This window comes from Myotis myotis, unplaced genomic scaffold, assembly GCF_014108235.1.
Source record: "Myotis myotis isolate mMyoMyo1 unplaced genomic scaffold, mMyoMyo1.p scaffold_m19_p_11, whole genome shotgun sequence".
NCBI lineage: Eukaryota > Metazoa > Chordata > Mammalia > Chiroptera > Vespertilionidae > Myotis > Myotis myotis.
In genome coordinates, this window is record NW_023416315.1 from 12179938 (window position 1) to 12200972 (window position 21035).

General features: G+C 40.5%; 1 protein-coding gene across 2 annotated transcripts in view; it reads left to right on the forward strand.

The window, feature by feature from the left end:
* COG5 (component of oligomeric golgi complex 5) overlaps positions 1-21035 on the forward strand; it is a 193512-nt gene that overhangs the window by 2210 nt on the left and 170267 nt on the right. Inside the window, exons 2-5 of one of the 2 annotated variants that reach the window (XM_036327523.1) lie at positions 9371-9510; positions 10750-10807; positions 13534-13588; positions 13691-13760. In XM_036327523.1, the coding sequence (XP_036183416.1) occupies positions 9371-9510; positions 10750-10807; positions 13534-13588; positions 13691-13760 (323 nt within the window). Of the gene's footprint in view, positions 1-9370; positions 9511-10749; positions 10808-13533; positions 13589-13690; positions 13761-18803; positions 18894-21035 lie in introns of those variants that run through there. The other variant, XM_036327526.1, reaches the window with a different exon arrangement.

Below are 21035 nucleotides of genomic sequence, written 5' to 3' on the forward strand. Positions count from 1 at the left end.
TTTATAGCCAGAGGTAAACAAGGTAGTGGTCACCATAGTTACAACGTTCTCCTGAGTTTCACTCCTTTTGGCAGCACTTGCTGCATCTCCCTCAGCCCATTAGCTACCCAGGTAAGATCTAGGGCAGCCGTGGGCAAACTATGGCCCGCGGGCTGGATCCGGCCCGTTTGAAATGAATAAAACTAAAAAAAAAAAAAAAAAAAAAAAAGACCGTACCCTTTTATGTAATGATGTTTACTTTGAATTTATATTAGTTCACACAAACACTCCATCCATGCTTTTGTTCCGGCCCTCCGGTCCAGTTTAAGAACCCATTGTGGCCCTTGAGTCAAAAAGTTTGCCCACCCCTGATCTAGGGAGCAGTTATAAGGTCAAGCCTAATTATGCTAAGAGGACTGGGCCCTCGAAGCTGGGACTTGTTTGTGGCTTTGCCAACAGGTCAGTCCGAGGCTTAACCATATAGCCGCTCCCTGCATAAAAGAAGTATTTGTCTTTTCATTTTATTCTTAATCCAATCTTAGAGATTTCCTAGCTTTGCTTTCTTCCGCCTCCCTAATCTACCACCAATGGATTTCACGTAACCCCTTACGTCTTCTCTGGAACATTTTCTCAACTCCATTGAGATTTTGCTTCCTGGCAGTTGTCATCAGTTTGGCTCAAACACATGAAAATTCTTACAGGATTTGGGTGTTTCTTACATCTGACAGTTCTGAATTGTTTTCTCTGACTGTTGTATATGTTATTATTGCCCTCAATTACTTGGCTTATTTTTATTGATTTTAGAGAGGAAAGGAGAGTGAGAGAGAGATAAAAACATCAGTGATGAGAGAGAATCATTGATGGGCTGCCTCCTGCATGCCCCCTACTGGGGCTGGAGCCCCAAAATCAGACAAGTGCCCTTGACCGGAATCAAACCCAGATCCTTCAGCCCACAGGCCTATGCTCTGTCCACTGAGTCAAACCAGCTAGGCCAATTACTTGGCTTCTCGTAACATATATACTTTTGTCAAAACTTAACTAATGATTTTGTTTTCCTTTTAAAAAAAATACGTTTTTATTGATTTTTAGAAAGAGGAAGGGAGAGTGAAAGAGAGAAACATCCATGTAAGAGAAAAAACATGGATTGGTTGCCTGCCACACACACCCCGATAGAAGATGGAACCCACAGCTTGGGCATATGCCCTGGACCAGGAATCCAACTGGTGACCCTTTGGTGCACAGAATGATGCCCAACCAACTGAGCCACACCAGCCAACGCTAATGGTGGTGTTTTCTGAACTAGATTTTGTTAGATTCTGTAGGTTAGATTCTGTCTAATGTATCTTTGTATCTTAATTTAAATTCAGTTGAGTGAAATTTTGAGTTCCTGATATATGGGCAGTTCCCACCCTGAAGTAGCTCACCATTTTAGTAGGGGAAATAGTCTTATAGAGCTATAAAGACAGCCACTGTAATAGGGTTGTAAGGGTAGTAGTAAATTGTGTACAAAGTAAAACATTAATATGTACAGAGGAGGATGATAATGGGGAGTGGTTAGGGGAGTGTCAGGAAAGTCTAGATAGAGTTGTTCTTTTAAGTGTAAATAGAACTCCCCAGAAGAAGTGGAAGAAACAACACATGTCAGACATAGGTATATATTTCAGTAGGATGCATTCCAGAAACTATAATCAGTTTTGGGAGGTTAAATATTACTCAATTATGCCTTTTATATTTTCCTGTTTAGTTCTCTTACCCATCTTCCATAGTGGTTATTTAAATCTTCTTTACTCTATTCAAACCTATCCCTTGAAACTTAGCAAATGACTTTCAACTTCCCTTTAAAAAAAAAAAAAAAAAAAAGCCCTGTTTGGGTCAGTCATTTGGTTGGAGGAGCATCCGATACACCAAAAGGTGCAGGTTCGTTTCCTGGTTAGAGCACATACCTAGGTTGGGGCTTGTACAGGAGATAACCGATCCATGCTTCTCTCTCACATTTCTCTCTCACACTTCTCTCTCACATTTCTCTCTCTCTCTCTCTCTCAACATGTCCTCGGGTGAGTTTAAAAACAAAAAAAGGGAGAGTGAGAAGGAATCTACCAGATGTGAGCTTTCTCCACTTCTTGCCATCAGACCTATAAGCTAAACCTGAACCTGCAGCCATCTTTTCTTCCCTTTCCTCTCATACTTTCAATTACAACAGAAGTGAAGTCTCTCCTAACTAAGGACTGCCCTCCTCTTGCGCTCTAGATTTTCTTTTTGTCTGCTCAAGGACCCAGTCACCCTCCTGCTATGCCTTTGAAATCGCTTTGCCCAGGTCTCTGATGACTCCCTTGTAGATAAATCAAATGGACACAGTGTTATTTATAGTAGCTAAGATCTGGAAGTAGCCCAAATACCCATTAGTAGATGAGTGGATAAAAAAGCTGTGGTCGCCCTGGCTGGTATGGTTCAGTTGGTTGGGCATGGTCCCGTGCACCGAAAAGTTGCTGGTTCGATTCCCTGTCAGGGCACATGCCCAGGTTGTGGGTTCAATCCCTGGTTGGGGCATGTGTGGGAAGCAGCAGATGGATGGTTCTCTCTCACATTGATGCTTCTCTCGTTTTTTTCTCTCTCTAAAAATCAATAAACATAATTTTTTTAAAAAGCTATGGTACATTTACACAATGGAATACTACTCGGCTATGAAAAAACAGGGAGATCGTATCTTTTGTGACAGCATGGATAGACCTGGAGGATATTATGCTAAGTGAAATAAGCCAGTCAGAAAACACCTTATGGTTTCACTTACGTGGAATCTAATTAACAAAATAAACTAACAAACTAGAAACAGAATCATAGATAACATAGAACAGCCTGACAGCTGTCAGAGGGGAGGGGGATTGGAGGCTGGGTGAAAAAGATGATGAGATTAAGACGGGGAAAAAAACATAGATATGGACAACAGTATGGTGATTGCCAGAGGGAAAAGGAGGTGGGGAGGTGGAAGAGAGCAAAGAGGGATAAATGGTGGCAGTAAGAGACTTTACTTTGGGAAGTAAGTGCATGATACAGTATGCAGATGATATGTTATAGAGTTAAACATTTGAAATCTGTATGGTTTTATTGAGCAGTGTCACCCCAATAGATTAAAAAATTTTTTTTTTAAATGGACACTTTTTTTTCTAATCTGCATCTGAGGTCATACTTGAGAGAGAGAGAGAGAGAGAAACATTATCTGTCATACATAAACTTTAAAATAATTCTTGAATGTTAATAAGCATTATCCTTGAAGTATGTTCATGTTCATCTTTACATAAAAACTAGAGGCCTGGTGCATGAAATTTGTGCACTTGGGGGGCGCGGTCCCTCAGCTGGGCCTGTGCCCTCTTATAGTCCCGGAGTCCTTGGGGGATGCCTAAGCCATCAGTCAGACATTCTTTTTTTTTTTTTAAAATATATTTTATTGATTTTTTCACAGAGAGGAAGGGAGAGGAATAGAGAGTTAGAAACATCGATGAGAGAGAAACATCGATCAGCTGCCTCCTGCACAGCCCCCACTGGGGATGTGCCCGCAACCCAGGTACATGCCCTTGACCGGAATCGAACCTGGGACCTTTCAGTCCACAGGCCGACGCTCTATCCACTGAGCCAAACTGGTTAGGCAAGTCAGACATTCTTAACGCTGCTGCAGAGGCAAGAGAAGCTCCTGCCACCGCTGCTGCGCTCGCTAGCCCTAAGCCCGGCTTCTGGCTGAGCGGTGCTCCCCCTGTGGGATTGGGCAGAAACTGGCTCTCTGACATCCCCCAAGAAGTCCTGGATTGTGAGAGGGCGCAGGCCAGGCCACGGTCCCCCACCGGTGCACAGTCGGAGCTGGGGAGAGACACAGGAGGTTGGCCAGCCAGGGAGGGACCGCGGGAGGGCTCCAGGGGGTGTCTGGCCCATCTCACTCAGTCCTAATTGGCTGGACCCCAGCAGCAAGCTAACTTACCAGTCGGAGCATCTGCCTCCTGGTGGTCAGTGCACATCATAGCAACTGGTTGACTGGTTGACTGTCTACCCCATGGTTGTCAGTGCATGTCATACCGAGTGGTTGGGTGGCCTTAGTATATTATTAGCATATTACGCTTTGATTGGTTGAACGGCTGACCGGTTGACTGGACACTTAGCATATTAGGCTTTTATTATATAGGATGCCTAGTGGTCTGGCTTAATGCAAAGCTGAATTCCCTATGTCAGTTATTTAATCAAAGAACTTGGGAATCATCCTCGTTCTACCTAGTCATCTATTTTCAGTTTTACTCTTAAGTCCTACACATTACAATGTCTGAATATTTGTCAAATTTGTAATTTCTTTGATATTTTTAGCGCCACTTGGGCTGTTAATTAGCACCTTACTGGACTCTATGGCTCTGTTCCATGAGTGTGCTGATAAATCAGCTTTCTGGGAAATAGGAAAAGCCCTGATATTGTAGGGTATGCTGGTTTTGATGATGTAAATCCTCTCACTGTGGTCAATTTTAAGGTGCATGTGATGTCAGCTGGCTCACACAATTCCTGAAAATTCAACAGTTAACTCTCAGGAGCCACTATGAACCAGCTGCAAAACATACTGTGTGACTAATCCCTTTTCACTCATCCTCTATACTGTTGCTAGAACTATTCTTATTTATTTATTTATTTATCTATTACTAGAGGCCGAGTGCACAAAACTTTGTGCACTCGCGGGGTGGTGGTGGCGGGAGGTCCCTCAGCCCGGCCTGTGCCCTCTCGCAGTCTGGGACCCCTCGGGGGATGATCACATGCTAGTTTAGGCCTGCTCCCCGGGGGGATTGGGCCTAAGATGGCAATCAGACATCCATCTGGCAGCCCAGCAGCCCTCGGGGGATGTCCACTTGCCAGTGGGGAGCAGACCTAAGCTGCAGTCGGACATCCTTAGCGCTGCTGAGGAGGCAGGAGAGGCTCCCACCACCACCGCTGTACTGGCAGCCATCAGCCTGGCTTGTGGCTAAGCAGAGCTCCCCCATGTGGGAGCTCACTGACCACCAGAGGGCAGCTCCTGCATTGAGCGTCTGCCCCCTGGTGGTCAGTGTGTGTCATAGTGGCCAGTCATTCCCAGTCTTTCTGCTGTTAGGGTCAGTTTGCATATTACCCTTTTACTATATAGGATAGAGGCCTGGTGCACGGGTGGGGGCCGGCTGGTTTTCCTGAAGGGTGTCCCAGATCAGGGTGGGGCTCCCGCTTCAGTGCCTGGCCAGCCTGGGTGAGGGGCTGATGGCTGTTTGCAGCTGGTCACACTCCCTTCAGGGTGGGGGTCCCCACTGGGGTGCCTGGCCAGCCTGGATGAGGGGCTGATAGCTGTTTTCAGGCTGCCTGCACCCCCTTTAGGGTGGTGGTCCCCACTGGGGTGCCTGGTCAGCCTGGATGAGGGGCTGATGGCTGTTTTCAGGCTGCCCGCACCCTCTTTAGGGTGGGGGACCCACTGGGGTGTCTGGCCAGTCTGGATGAGGGGCTGAGGGTTTTCAGGCTGGCCAAGTCTGCTGGTGACTGAAGCTCCCAGCCTCTCCTTTTTTTCTTAATTCTGGGATTTATTTACCTTCTATAATTGAAACTTTGTTGCCACTCCAGCTCCGAGGCCACTGCCTGCTGAAAGCTGGAGCAAGCAAGCCTCCTGCTCGCTTCAGCTGCGTGGCTGCTGGCCGCCATCTTGGTTGGCGGTTAATTTGCATATCTCGCTGATTAGCCAATGGGAAGCGTAGTGGAGGTACGGGTAATTTCAATCTTTGTCTATTATTAGATAGGATTCTTAAAAAATATTTTTATGGATATAAGAGAGGAAGGGAGAAGGAGAGAGAACTAGAAACATCAATGATGAGATAGAATAATTGATCCATTGCCTCCTGCACGCCCCCTTCTGGGCACATGCTCTGACTGGGAATCGAACTGGGATCTCTTGGTTCATAGGTCGATGCTCAACCACTTTGCCACACTGGCCGGGCTAGAAACTGTTATTAAAACAAACCTGATAGTGCTCTTTATTGGCTTTAAAACCTATAATATAGTTTGAAAATTTGGATGTCTTACTATCCTCTTTTTAAACTGCCCTCCCTCCCCCAACCTTCCTATGGAACCACAACTCCTATTATTATTAACATTTTCTGGCCAACACACACACTGTGGTCTAGACATACTGAAGTCAGTATTCCCCTTGTTTCTGAACATGTGCCATGGTATGTGCTGCCCTCTATACCATCCCTCTTCTTGGAATGGCCCTCCACTTGTCTGCATGGCACACTCTTAATTCGGAGAACTACTTAACAAACTGGAAGGAAATGTGTCTCAGAATTAAGGCCAAAGTAGAAGTCTCCTTATTTTACTCAACTCTACTTTGAAAGTAGTCAAGAATGCAGAATGATACTTCCAGCTGATTAATAAATTAATTAATTCTTTCAACCAATATTGAATACCTGACATGTGTCAGGCATTGTTCAGGCTCTAGGGGTGTGGTAGTAAATAAAGATCTTGCCCTCATGTAGCACCATATATGGTGTGTGTGTGTGTGGATATAGTGGATATAGACAGTTGAAGTGTTTTCATAAGTACTATATTTTGCTTATCTCATAGTCTGTCAGGGCAGACTTAACTATATCTATAATATGATTAGGATATAGTGGTTTATACCTACATTGAACTCACTTCTACATATTTATTTTTAACTCATAATTCTCTCCATTTTTTTCTTTCATTCACAGGTTTGGGGATTTCTATACAGAAAGATATGTTAACAGCTAGCATCACTTTTTTCTTGTCTGTTAAGGGTCTACATTGAACAGTTCCTTTTTCCATTTAATCCTTTAGCCATAAATCCTAAATTTTAGTAATAACTATAAGTTTGTGTTTGCCTGTTTCTATTAAAATTTCAGATTCACTGTATGATAACAGTATTTGTACATTGACCTAGAGCAGTGGTTCTCAGCAATTTGGTTTTTAAGGGGGTCAGTTCAAGAATGAGTTATTAATAGTGATTTTTTTGCATTTCTTATGGTTCTAGGGCCTCATATGTAACAGTGGTTGCCAACCTTTCGGACCTCAGGGACCACCAGTGGTCCACGGACCACTGGTTGGCAGCTGCTGATATACAGTATATAAATATATATTGTGACATATTTATGCATTTTAGTTCTCTATTATATGTTTTGAAACTTTATTTGCTATTTCATATTATTATTTTTTTAACAATTCCTTGGTGATTTCTTCCTCAGTACTTCAACTGTCCTTTTGTTCTTTTATTTTTCTCTTTCATAGGTGCCATGTTTTTTGGAAGCTTGTTTAGTCCAAGTTAATGGCCTTTTAGGCTTCCTCCACATGACTAGGAGTTCCCTTTTTGAATAATAAGAATTATATGTCACAGGGGGGGGATCGGGATTTTAGAGATGCTTAGGTGGGACATGGCCAAAAAAAGGTTGGGACCACTGAACTAGAGATGTCAGAGACCATAAATATAAAATATAGTCAATTTTTCTGTTGTCATTGTCAGTGACCTTGTTTTAATGTATTGAAGGCGATGTTGAGTAGTTAATATTTTACTCAATATTCTTATTGGCTCACTGATAAAAGTAAGCTTTTAGCATAGTGATTCAGAGTGTGGGCTAGACTGCCTGGGTTTAAATCTCAGACAGGTTAGACAAGTTGCTTGCCGTGTGTGTGGCTGTCTCTTTATCTGTGAAATGGGGAAAATGATAGTTCAAACAGGATTGTGTGAAGATTGAATGAGTTAATAATTGTAAAGTGCTTAGATCAGTGCCTGGCACATAGTAAGCTGTCAGTGAAAATTACCACTCTCTTTTGCTGTTGCCTCCTCCTTATTTACCACATAAAATATTTATAGTTTGGCGGGCATGGCTCAGTGGTTGAGCATCAACCTATGAACCAGAGTTCAATCCCCAGTGTGGGGCGTACAGGAGGCAGCCGAGCATTGATGTTTCTATCTCTCTCTCTCTCTCCCTTCCTCTCTGAAATCCTATCTAATAATAGAGAAACATGGTAATTAACCGTAACTTTGCTACCCTTCCCATTGGCTAATCAGCGAGATATGCAAATTAATCACCAGCCAAGATGGCGGTTAACCGCCAACAAAGATGGCGGCTAATTTGCATACTTCAGGCAGGGTGGGACAGCGCCATCCCACCTGCCCTGCTGCCATCGGGGCCTGCTATTTGCGACCCGGGTGGCAGGCAGCCCGTATGGGAACAGACCCAGGGCTGGCGCGGAACCCCAGCGATTGGCCTCTGGCCACGCCCACAAACGGCCCTCCAGCGGGGATCCCTGGACAGGTGCTAATGCACTGATCTGCCACTGGCCACGCCCATAAACAGCCCTCCAACGGGGATTCCCGGCCTACAGGTGCTAATGCACTGATCTGCCACTGGCCATGCCCACAAATGGCCCTGGGGGGGGGGGGGATCCCCAGCTGACAGGTGCTAATGCACCGATCTGTCACTGGCCATGCCCACAAACTGTCCTGGGGGGGATCCCTGGCTGACAGGTGCTAATGCACCGATCTTCCACTGGCCACGTCCACAAACGGCCCTCTAGCGGGGATCCCCGGCCGACAGGTGCTAATGCACCAATATGCCACTGGCCATGCCCACAAATGGCCCTTCACTGGGATCCCAGGCTGGCAGGTGCTAATGCACTGATTTGCCAAAATGCACACCCGGGCAGCCTTTGCCCTTCATGAACTCTGCAGCCGGGAGAGGGGAGTGGGGCTGCTGGGAGCAGGGCGGGAACTTCCCGGGGTTGGTGTCAGGCAGCTCAGAGTGCGAACTATCCCCGCTGGTAGCTGCTTGCTCATTCACTTACTCCTCATTCATTCACTCATTCACTCACTCATTATTCACTCAACTCAGCAAACCCACTCAGGTCCATGGCACCAGGCCAGGCACTGAAGTTGAAGCAGGATAAGACGGAGCTATGTCCTCAAGATGTTAGTAATTCAGTAGGGCGAAGCAGGCACCTGAAAGAGGCAGTTGTATGCACAGATGCAGTGTACTGGGTTCTGTGAGGGCTGTAACTAACGCCGACTTTGTTCTCTTGATAAAATGGGGCCTCGGAGCCAGGCTGCCCAAGCCTGTAGGCCTGTGCCTAGGCCAGGAATGGCCGGGGTCCTGGAACATGACAGAGGGTGCAGGTCGGGCTGAGGGGTCTGGCCCCACTCCTCACCCTCACCCCCGAGTGCACAAATTTTTGTGCACCGGGCTACTAGTCAATAAATATGTATTTTAAAGAAGGAAAATATTTACAGCAGTTTTAGGAAGACCTCAAAATATGTTAATTATGATTGTAATTGTTCTGTTGTTTATTATTTGAGGTTTAGTACAGTGTACTTAAAGACTTTTTCTTATTTTTTTTTCAGAGTGTTATAGTGATTTTTTAAATGAAGACTTTGATGTAAAGACTTATACTTCCCAATCTATTCATCAAGCTGTAATTGCTGAACAACTAGCAAAACTTGCCCAAGGAATCAGTCAGTTGGATAAAGAACTACACCTACAGGTAATTCCAGTCTTCTGGATCATGCAGATTTTTCAGCCTAAAGTGATAATTTATAATTTTTATAATCCTTTTATTATTTAGTCTAAAGGAATATTTATAAAACAAATGTGTAATTATTAGTGTGGATTACTTTTCAAAGTATACTTTGGCAAAGTTTTTTGTAAACTACTTTTTGTTAGTTGAAAAACTAATATACTGATCTGTTCAAAATATATTATTCATACTTTGTTTTCACCACCTTAACTGATGTGCAGTGAATATAGGAGGGCAAAGAATAAGATGACTTTGATAAAGAAAATGGAATTTGAAAGTAGAACATTCAAATGTGAATAAGAAAAATTGGAATGTTTACATTGGCAGTTCACATATTATGAGCACAAAGTATAACAATTGGTGAAATGACAGAAAGCTGATCAATTTGTGGTGGGCAGAACACAATATAGGGACTTAGGAGATGGTTCCTAATCTCAGCTGTGCTGTTGCCATTGATATCATTTAATGCCTTTGATTCTTGCTTTTTAAAAAAATCTATCAAGTGGGGAGTGAATAAGGAAGAGGAGATTGTAGTAGAAAATCTTGAAGGTTCCTGTCTCAACTACAATTCTATAATTTTTTTATTTTTTAAAAATTTATTTAAACATTTTTTTAAATTTTATTTTTGTTATTTTTTAGAATGTTTTTGTTGATTTTAGAGAGGAAGGAAGAGAGAGATAGAAACATCAGTGATGAGAGATAATCATTGATTGGCTGCCTCCTGCACGCCCCCTACTGGGAATTGAGCCAGCAACCCAGGCATATGCCCTGACTGGGAATTGAACCATGACCTCCTGGTTCATAGGTTGACACTCAACCACTGAGCTACAGTGGTTGGGTGAATTATGTGGTCTTGATTATGCTGAATTAAGTTCAAGAACTAAGAGAATCTGATGTTTGAAAACATTCTTTAAAATGAAAGCATATATTAGCATGGCAAGAATTAGCTGTTTTTTATTTTTCAGTTTTGGTACAACTCCACTTGCACATCGCATTGGGAAAGGCTGGCTAGTGAAAAGGCTGTATTCCCCCCCCCCCCATGTTGAATTATAAGTGTGTTTGTGCTCCTGCTAATAATGCATCTTAAGCACTTGCATTTTTTTTTCATGTTAATGTTTGCGTCCTTCCTGTATGGTTACATGACGATCACAATGAAAAATACCTTATACTTAGAGCATTTGCTGATTATTCATTTTTGATTTTCAGGTTGTTGCAAGACATGAAGATTTATTGGCACAAGCAACTGGGATTGAGTCTTTGGAAGGTATATTCCATTAACTATTACAGATTATACAGAGCTAGAACAGGGATTGGCAACCTTTTTCTGTTAAGGGTCAGATAGTCTATATTTTAGACTTTGCAAGCCATACTGTCTCTGTTGCCATTGCAGAGTGAAAGAAACCAGAAAACATACAAATGAATGTGTCTGGCTATGCTCTAATAAAGCTTTAATAAAGCTTTGCTGAACCCTGAGCTAACTATCTGGGTTCCAATTCTTGCTTTGCCAGTTACTAGATGTGTGACTTTAGACAAGTTACTTAATATTTCTGTGCCTCAGTTTTATCTATATAGGAGAAAAGTATTAATATGTATGAACATGGTGTTATTCTGAGGATTAAATGAGTTAGCAAAATGCTTAAAACAATTTCTGGCACACATTTAGTATTTCTATTAACTGTTAGTTAATTAAAACAACTAAAACATCAGCAACACCAGAGTGGTTTGTAGTGGAAGTAAGCTTGATTTTTTTTTTTGGGGGGGGGCTTTCTTTGAAACACTTTTCAATGAAAGTATAGTAGAATAACAATACATTGTGTTTTTATTTTTATGTATCTTATTTTTGTTTGACTAATATTTATGAATTTTTGTTCCCTCTTGATTAAACTGTATCATAAATATGAAATGTTAATATAGTGTTTTATGTTATTGCTTGTGTTGTGATTACTATTATTAATCACTGCACATCAAAAGAATGCTAAGTGATCTTTTTCTGTGTTGATGAAATTCTTGAGGAATGATATTGCTATTGTGATGCAATATTCTTTAATGCTTTCCCCAGTGTTTCTTATAAACTCAGAGGTATTGTTCTCAGCTTGTACACTGTTTCTAAGACATCTTGATGAAGAACTTAGTATTTTCAGAAATAATAGTTTGTCTGCTATTTTAATATTAAGGATGTGTATCAGACCATGTTCTTAAATACTAGGCTCTAAGTACTAACTTACTACTGGAGATTAATTTTTTTTTTTTTAATCTCTCAGTATTTTGTATGTGTTTCTGGAAGCAAGTAAGTAATATCCTGTTTTAGGGGTAATTTTTTTTAAAACAAACGTTAAATGATTTTCTCATCTGTAAGATCCATAAGGATGGTAGTACAATCATGGTAGTACAATGATTCTGAGTGCATATATGAATGTATATATGTGTATATATGAATTATCACAACAAAAATTGTGGTTTTCTTATATGTGTTTAGTACTGTAATGTGCTTGTTTTTCCCAGAATGCTTTTCACTGATTACAATATTTAAAATATACTGTTGGATTGAGTTAGAATAGCTATTTGTTCCATGATTGTATAGCAGGGGTGGGGAACTTTTTTCTGCAAAGGGCCATTTGAATATTTTTAACATTATTCATGGGCCATACAAAATTATCAACTTAAAAATTAGTCTGCTATATTTGGTCAAGCATTTAAGTAGCTCACCCCTAATGCCTTGGCAGGATCAAATGTAATACGGGCCTTATTCAGTCCTCAGCCAGCCAGAGGCTGGCTTCTCTGAATTCTGATGATTACCTAAGAATATGCTCCAGATTATTTGAACATAAAATGTCAAAGTATGAATTAGTTATATTCATTTAGCATGATGTGTATTCTGAACCCTTTTAGGATATTATTTTGAGATGCTGAAAGTGTGATATGTATTTGAAAAGGAATATTACCCCAACTTGTACTTCATCTGCTTTTTCTCCCATGTCTTTTCTAAGATAGTTTAATATTTGCCATATAAGTAGTTTGGAGATGCATTTATCAAACCTATTTTATTAAAAGTTACCCCCTGTTTATTTTTGTTCATTTATTCATTTTAATATTGAGAATTTGTTAGATTCCAGGTTCAGCAACCTTGGTACTTGGGTCCTGGCTGGGAAAGAATTCAGAGCCAAGACCCAGACTGTATAAGAACATTTAGTTGGTAAATCACAGAGGTAGAAGAAGTAATTCCTAGAAGAAATAGGCTTAGGAAACGAGTTATGTAGGTAAAGGAAGGGAGGGCCCTTGGAGCTTGGGAGTGAGGAAGCTAATGGTAAAGTGCCTGGGCAGGGAGGGGAAGGGAAAGGCACTGGTGTGCTTCCAGAAGGAGAGTGCACTGGGTCCTCTGTCCTAAGGGTTTTGAGGGTGAAGATTTTAGGGGTGCTCCCAGGAGAAGATCTCAGTAGAATATTCAGCAGTTTTCCAGGTGTGCCTTTTCAGGGTTGTTGTCTCCACTGATTGATTGGCCAGCACCAATCAGGGCAGGGGGTCATTATTCCATGCATCTGGTACAAGGCTGGTTTTGTTGCTTATCTGGTCCTGGAGCTGAAATACAGTTGAGGCCTAGATGTTATCTCTGGGGATGAAAGGTCAACGGGTCCAAACCTGACCGGTGATATGCTAGGGGAGGAAAAGTCACCCTGGGCGAGTTCTTACCCTACAATTGATTGTACCTTGCTAGGCACCTGGAGCCTTCCCTTCTGTATCTGGCCTATTGTCCTTGCTGTGCCCATGTCTGTCTAATTGCCTACAACAGAACAAGGATTGGAGGGGGAGACAGAGGCTTTTACAATAGTGCAGGTAAAAGGTATTGGTCGCTTAGATTACAATGGTGGCAGAAAAACTTGAAATTTTCTCTATATATGTGTATATGTATATATATTTCTTTTAATTTAATATTTTACCCAATTTGAGCCCTTGTAAATTTGTAAAGTAATGTAAGCTGTTATGTTTTCCTAGGTGTTCTTCAGATGATGCAGACAAGAATTGGGGCATTACAGGGAGCTGTTGATAGGTACTGTTATTCATTTTGTAAATAATTGGAATGGAAGGATTATCACCTGTTGATATTTTGAAGATGATTTTATTATCACTCCTCTCTTTATTTTTCCTTTAGGATGAAAGCAAAAATTTTTGAGCCATATAATAAAATAGTATCCCGTACTGCACAACTAGCAAGACTTCAGGTAGGTTTTCAGTTTTCATGTCTTTTCTAATATATTTTTATTGTTTTCAGAGAGGAAGGGAGAGAGAGAGAGAGAGAGAGAGAGAGAGAGAGAGAGAGAAACACCAGTGATGAGAGAGAATAATTGATTGGCTGCCTCCTGCAATCCTGCTACTGGGTTGACACTCAACCGCTGAACCACACTGGCTGGGCCAGATTTGTTTTGTCTATTTTTTACCTACAAAAAGCTTCCGAAAAACAGAAACTATATTTCCTACTTTTGTACATATTCTACAGAATCAGAAGCAAAGAATACTAAATTTAGAGAAAGAAATCTGTTTCACAGTCTTAATGCTGCTGCATACTGGCTGTAGGAACTTCAGAACCTTGGTTTATTCACCAATAAAATGATGAGCTTTGTAGTCTCTAAACATTTATATATATAAAACCCTAATATGCAAATAGACTGAACTGCAGAACAACCAAACAACCGGCTGCTATCATCAGCGCTGACCACCAGGGGGTGCACGCAGAACATGGCGGGTGTCAGCAGCAGGTGGCAGAGTGCGGAACATGGCGGGTATTGGCCATGGTGGGTTGGTGGTGTAGGTGAGCAGGGGTGCCAGACCAAGGCCAGCCTCTGGTGGTTACTGAAAATTCTTTAGTCCCACGCGCTGTGGTCCTTCTGGGCATGTGCACCTGCTGCTGGCGCTGGAGCCACCGCTTACACCCGCTGCCATCACCTACACTGGCTGCAATTGCTCGGTGATGTCAGTGGGTGCGAGTGGTGGCTGTCGACCCCGATCACCCCTCAGGGCTTCTCTACTTCCCCCTGCTCCTGAGGGGCAATCTGGGCTGGCAGCCACCTCTCGCACCTGCTGCTGGCGACGGCCCTGCTTGCAACTGCTGCCGGTGCCCGGTGCTGGTCCCGATTGCTCGGCACCGTCAGCGGGTGTGAGCAGTGGCTGCCAGCCCCGATCACCCCTGAGGGCTTCTCTAGCTACCCCTGCTCCTGAGGGGCAATTGGGGCAGCAGCTGCCACATGCACCTGCTGACGGCACCAGCCCCAGTCGCTCCACGCCGTCAGCATCTGGGAGCAGCAGTGGCAGTAGCAGGGCTGCCAACAGATGGGACCTGGGGGCTGTGGCAGCAGGGCTGGACGGGAGCACGGAGGATGAGCCAAGACCTGCCCCTGTGCCCATTGCAGCCTTGTGGCCTACAGTTCCTTTCAAGGTGCACAAATTTGTGCACTGGGCCCCTAGTAATTATAAAAATGGAATAATTTAGAATACTTGAAATTTTTCTTACATTATAAAATCCTGCATAAACATAAATTTTTTTTATCACTAATACCTAGGTAGGTGACAAAAATAAGATTCTTCAAACTTACTTTCAAAAAACTCTAGTGAACAAGGGAGAAAAAAAAGAAACATGATTCCAGCATGTTTAAGATCTGGAGTTGAAAGCAGAGAAGTGAACAGAAATTAAAATTTTAATTTAACTAACTAAATTTTAATTCATTGCCTAAAATTAAACAATCTATAATCAAAACAACATTCTATGATGCACATAAGGACTAACAGTGCTGAATAGTTCTGCTAATAAATAAACACTCCTATGCCTGGCCAGTGTTACTAAGTGGTTGGGCATCAACCTATGAACCAGGAGGTCAAGGTCTGATTCACATCAGAGCACATGCCAGGTTGTGGGCTCAATCCCCCATAGGGAACATGCAGGAAGCAGCTGATTGATGTTTCTCTCTCATCGATGTTTCTTTCTATCCTTCCCCCTTCCTCTCCCTCTAAAAATCTATAAAGGCATTAAAAAACAATATACACACACCAAGAAAACCCCCAACAAATCTGGGTTCATAAAGTACAGATGAAGAGCACAGGTTAGGAGTTAATGAGCTCTGACTGCTACTCTTTATCACTAGTTGCACGATGATGAACAAACTTTAGTCTTTCTATCCCCATCTTTATTGGGATATAATTGACATGTAACATTTGTATAAGTTTAAGGTATATAACTTGATGATTTGACATGTGGATATATTGTGAAATGATTTAATAACATGGTTAGTTAAAACATTCTTTACCTCACATAATTATCATTTTTGTTTTAGTGGTGGTGGTATAGTACATTTTTACAATGAAAGTGTGGGCTGGATTTGTGAATTTTCTTCTAGCTCTAAAATGCTATGATTCTGTGAAGCTGTGAGAGTTACATTTATGGATGTTTTTATTTTTTATGGTGATGTAAGCATGAGAGGTAAAGATTGTGATTAAGATAAGCACTTTTTATTTTTATTATTATTAACTATTAGCCCTAATTCTGTGCTCTTACTCTAAAAAATATTACACTACAGGGACAATCAAGTTGAATTTGGTCAAATTATTATAAGGGAAGGAAGAGAGAAGAGAGTAAAAGGAAAACGAAATATGCCTAGGTACTTTTTGGTACCTTTATATCCAGTATTTAATTCTTCCTGTATTGAGTGATAAACATCTTACCTTAGGGAGGATGTTTATCTTAGAAATTTGTTGCCCTTCAAACAGTTTTGAAGTCTGAGGCCTCTTTGAAAGCTTATGTTTTAACCATTTTTATTCTGTTCATTTTGTCTGGGAAACTTTAATGTTCCTGTTTAATCTCTTCATTCTTTGAGCTTCTATTTCATTTAAATACATGTGGTATTTGAAAGCAAGAAAGAAATAGCTACGAAGTTATTTTTGCCTTGAACTTAAAATCTCTATGATTATGCCCTCAATTGGAAGAAAGTACATTTAAACTTAATGCTTTTTGCTTTTTATTACCATTTCACTCTTTCTTCAAGCAGAAGCTTCTGAGTTCATCTATGTACATGAATGCATGAATTGAATTTAATTATCACCCTAAGAATCATCTCTGTCTTAGCTCTATCTTAGCTCATTTTAGTAACATTCTTTCAGAAATAAATTTTGAGGAGTCTATTATTCCTTACATAGGATTTTTAAATTTTTTATCTTAAAATTATATAAGAAAATGAGTTTTTAACTTCAAACCTTGTACTTTTTTTTTAAATCCTCACCCGAGGATAAATATCTTGTAAGTTTTTAAATACTTTTAATCATGTTTTTAAAAATATAGCGGCTATATTGAGATAATTCACACACCTATTATATAAGGTGTTTTTTTTAATCATTTTAACTTATTTTTTTAACTACATTTCATCTCTAAATATTTTAGGTTATAAATATACATTAGCTTTTCATTTAAAAGTTTTTTTACTTTTTTAACTTTGAAATTATATAAGTAAGAATGTTTAAGAAAATGTTGGAATGAAGGAGGAAATCATAAAACCTTTTATCTTTTTAATATTTTTTATATGTACATGGTTTTCATTTTATATTTTTGTAGGAGTCTTTTTAGTTTTCAATTGATATGATATCAAATAATTTTGTCTGTATTACTAATATGGAATGATGACTCATTATACTGGCTTTATAACTGTCCACCAAACAAGTGAACGTACTAGGAAGGAATAAAGAGGGAGGATGACAACAGCAGCATAAAATGCCACTGTCCCTAAACATTGTAAAACATATAGAGCTACTAGAATAGCAAAACCAAGGAACTCATGCCGGTGAAAGTGATGCTGTGCTAGTTTTCAGCCTACCCTTCAAGGAGCACTGCAACTTTTGTTTCCATTTTGGAAAGGCCACTGTTCATGTAAGAAATCTAAATACCTTGACACCATCATGCTGTGAGGAAGCCTAAGCTAGCCACATGGAGATGACAGGTAGAGAAGCACTGAGGCACCAGACCTATGAGTGAAGCCTTCTTATATCATCCAGATGAGCCTTGTTAACTGAGTGCAGCATAGTGAGTAATCCCAGGTCATACCACATGGAGCAGTTAAACCCTGCCTAAATACCTGACTTACAGAATTGTGAGGAATAACAGGTCATTTTAAGCCACTGAGTTTTGGGTTGGTTTCTTGTGCAGCAATAGAAATTGATATACCAGCCAAACTGATTTTCAAGTATAGAGATTGCTATCCACATATAAGGATGCAGGTTCCTATGTGTTGGTGGTTCCTATGAGCCTTTCCTAGGAATCTGATAATGGCTTGAGACAACCAAAATGACTAGAGTAACATCAAAGTAAGACTAGTGATGCACATTAGTATTAGGATTAAGTGACTGATATATAGGAGAGTATAGTATGTAATAGCTGTATTTTTTTAAATTTTATTTTTTAATTATAGTTTACATTCAATTTAATTTGTATCAGTTTCAGGTGTACAGCATAGTAGTTAGACAGTCATCTACTTTACAAAGTGTTCCCCTCTACCCACCTGGCACCATACATAGTTATTACAATATTATTGACTATATTCTCTGTGCTGTACTTTATTTTGTATCTAGCAATTTGTACTTCTTAATCCATTCACCTTTTTCACCCTGTCCTTCAACCCACTTTCCTCCTGGCAACTATCAGTCTATTCTTTTTGAGTCTGTTTCTGTTTTGTTTGTTCATTTATATTGCTCTTCAGATTCCACATATAAGTGAAATCTTATAGTATTTGTCTTTCTCTGACTTACTTAATTAGCTGTATATTTTGGCAACGTAATAAAATCTAATTATAGAAAAATGTGGGGAGAGCAAGTGCAAAACAATTTTTATAGAGAGGGCGAGGAAGAGAGAGAAAAAGAAACATCAATTTGTTGTTTCACTTATTTATCCATTTTTTGGTTGATTCTTGTATGTGCCCTGACCTGGAATCAAACTTGGAACCTTAGCATATCGGGGGCAATGCTCTAACCCAGTAGTCGCCAACTTTTTGGACCTCACGGACCACCAGTGGTCCGCGGACCACTGGTTGGCAACTGCTGCTCTAACCAACTGAGCTACCCGGCCAGGGCACAAAACAGTTTTTAAAAACTATCTTCAGCAATTATATATTTGTAGTGTTGGTTTTGTATTAAGATAATGTTTTCTGTGCATTGTGAAACAAAGCTAAGGAATAATTTTAAATTATTCTAATTCTGTTATTTCCTATCTTGAGAGTCAAGAGTCCCTGTGTAGAAGAAATACGTTGGAAGATTAAATACACACCCTGTGTTCTTGAATTTTAATCAAAAGTATCAGTATGAACTCATTTTATCTTAAAATGGTATGTACATTATAGATGTATATACTATTTTTGTACAAATGTATATGTATAATGTTAATCTGAGAATTTTTATGTGTATTGTGGAATAAAGAAAATGAATATTGATGTAATATTTTAATTCTAACATTTCCTATGTATATCTATTGAAAAGTCCCAGGAATGAAAATCTATATTCCCAGAATGTGGTCTTGACATGCTGTTGATTTTTAAAAGGAACCAGGGCTCCTTTGATAAATCATTCATTCCAGATCTGGGACATGGACTATATAAAATGATCCTGGAATATTTTTATACCACCAACTACTAACTAGAGATCATGACAAAAGGATTCGGCAGCCATCCTGGTCAGTGTGGCTCAGTTGGTTGGGCGTCCTCCCATGGACCGAAAGGTTGCTGGTTGGATTCCTGGTCAGGGCATGTGTCCAGGTTTCAGGCTCAGTCACTGGTCGGGGGCATACAGGAGGCAGCCCACCAATTTTGTGCTCTCACATCGATGTTTCTCCCTCTCCCTCCCTCCTCTCTCCTCTCTCTTAAAAAAAAAAAAAAAAAAAAGAATCCCAATTCAGAAGAAAAAAAAGAGGATTCAGCAGCCAACTTGACTAGGCTCTAGGGTAGGGGCGGGGAATCTTTTTTTCTGCCAAGGGCCATTTGGATACTTATAACATCATTCGAGGCCATACAAAATTATCAGCTTAAAAATTAGCCCGCTATATTTGGTCAGCCATTTAATTAACTCACCCCTAATGCCTTGACAGGGCCAGACCAAATGATTTCCGGCTGGATGTTCCTCACCTCTGCTCTAGGATGACCAACTCTCCAAGTTTTAGAATTGAAAGTTCTGTGTCCCAGGAAACCTCTCAGCCTCCCATGAGATGTACGTTTGATCACCTTCAGAGGCTCTAACGGGCCAAAAGTGGGACAGTGTGAGCATCTATAAGGATAAGAGCTACAATGGATTGGCATCCTTTATTTTGCTTAAATCTTTGAGTTCATAATGATAGCTGAAACAAAACCAACTAATTGTTCATCTTTGGTGGATATTAGGAAAGCAGTCTTTAATTTTAAAAACTGATAAACCATGCAAAAGAATCAAGTATTTATCCTTACTTTTCTGTATGATTATTACCACTGGCTAAACAAATAGTAGATGGGGTAAAGTTGTGTGGTTTTTTTTAGTAGAGAAGTTTTGTATGCTACACAAATAAAGACAAAATGATAGAATTGCAGTATCAGCATTTTGCAGTCATCATTTTATTGGATTTTGACATTGTTTCAGTGGTTGCTAACAGCACTAAGAGGAAATCATACATGTGTTATAAGTATTCTACCACCTAATGAATGATCTTACCAAAAATATTAAACCTGAACCTAATGAAACTGCCTACATACAACTACTAATGTATAGGAAGTATAGAAGATAGTGGAACATGGTACACTACACTGTGGAAATGCTATCAAGAAAATTCAGTCTGTGGGAAACTATAGGACAGATGATCCAATATATTCAACAGATTGCAAAGGAAAAAAAAAGATGTCTAGGGAATTTATATACATTTAAAAAGGAAAATTAACCTATGGCATTTATGTATATTCATTTTGGTAATAAAATCATAAATAAAAGTAAGGAAGTGATTACCACAAAAGGCAGTATAGTGGTTTCTTTTGGTTGGGATGAGGAGTAGAGGGGGATGGATGGAGGGTTTTGTGATTGGCAGAGGGTTACTTGGAGGGCTTCTGTAGTGGCTGACATGGTTCTTTCTACTGATCTGTGTGGTGGTTCCAAGTTTATTTAGCTGTGATTTCTGTTTGTTATTTTCTATGTAGTATTTATATCTATATATTTTTAAAGACTATTTTTTAAAAAATATATTTTATTGATTTCTTACAGAGAGGAAGGGAGAGGGATAGAGAGTTAGAAACATCGATGAGAGAGAATCATCGATCAGCTGCCTCCTGCACACTCCCTATTGGGTATGTGCCCGCAACCAAGGTACATGCCCCTGATCAGAATCGAACCTGGGACCCTTGAGTCCCCAGGCCGATGCTCTATCCATTGAGCCAAACCAGTTAGGGCTTAAAGACTATTTTTAAGACTAATTTTAGGTTCACAGTATACTTGAGAGGAAAATACAGAGAATTTCC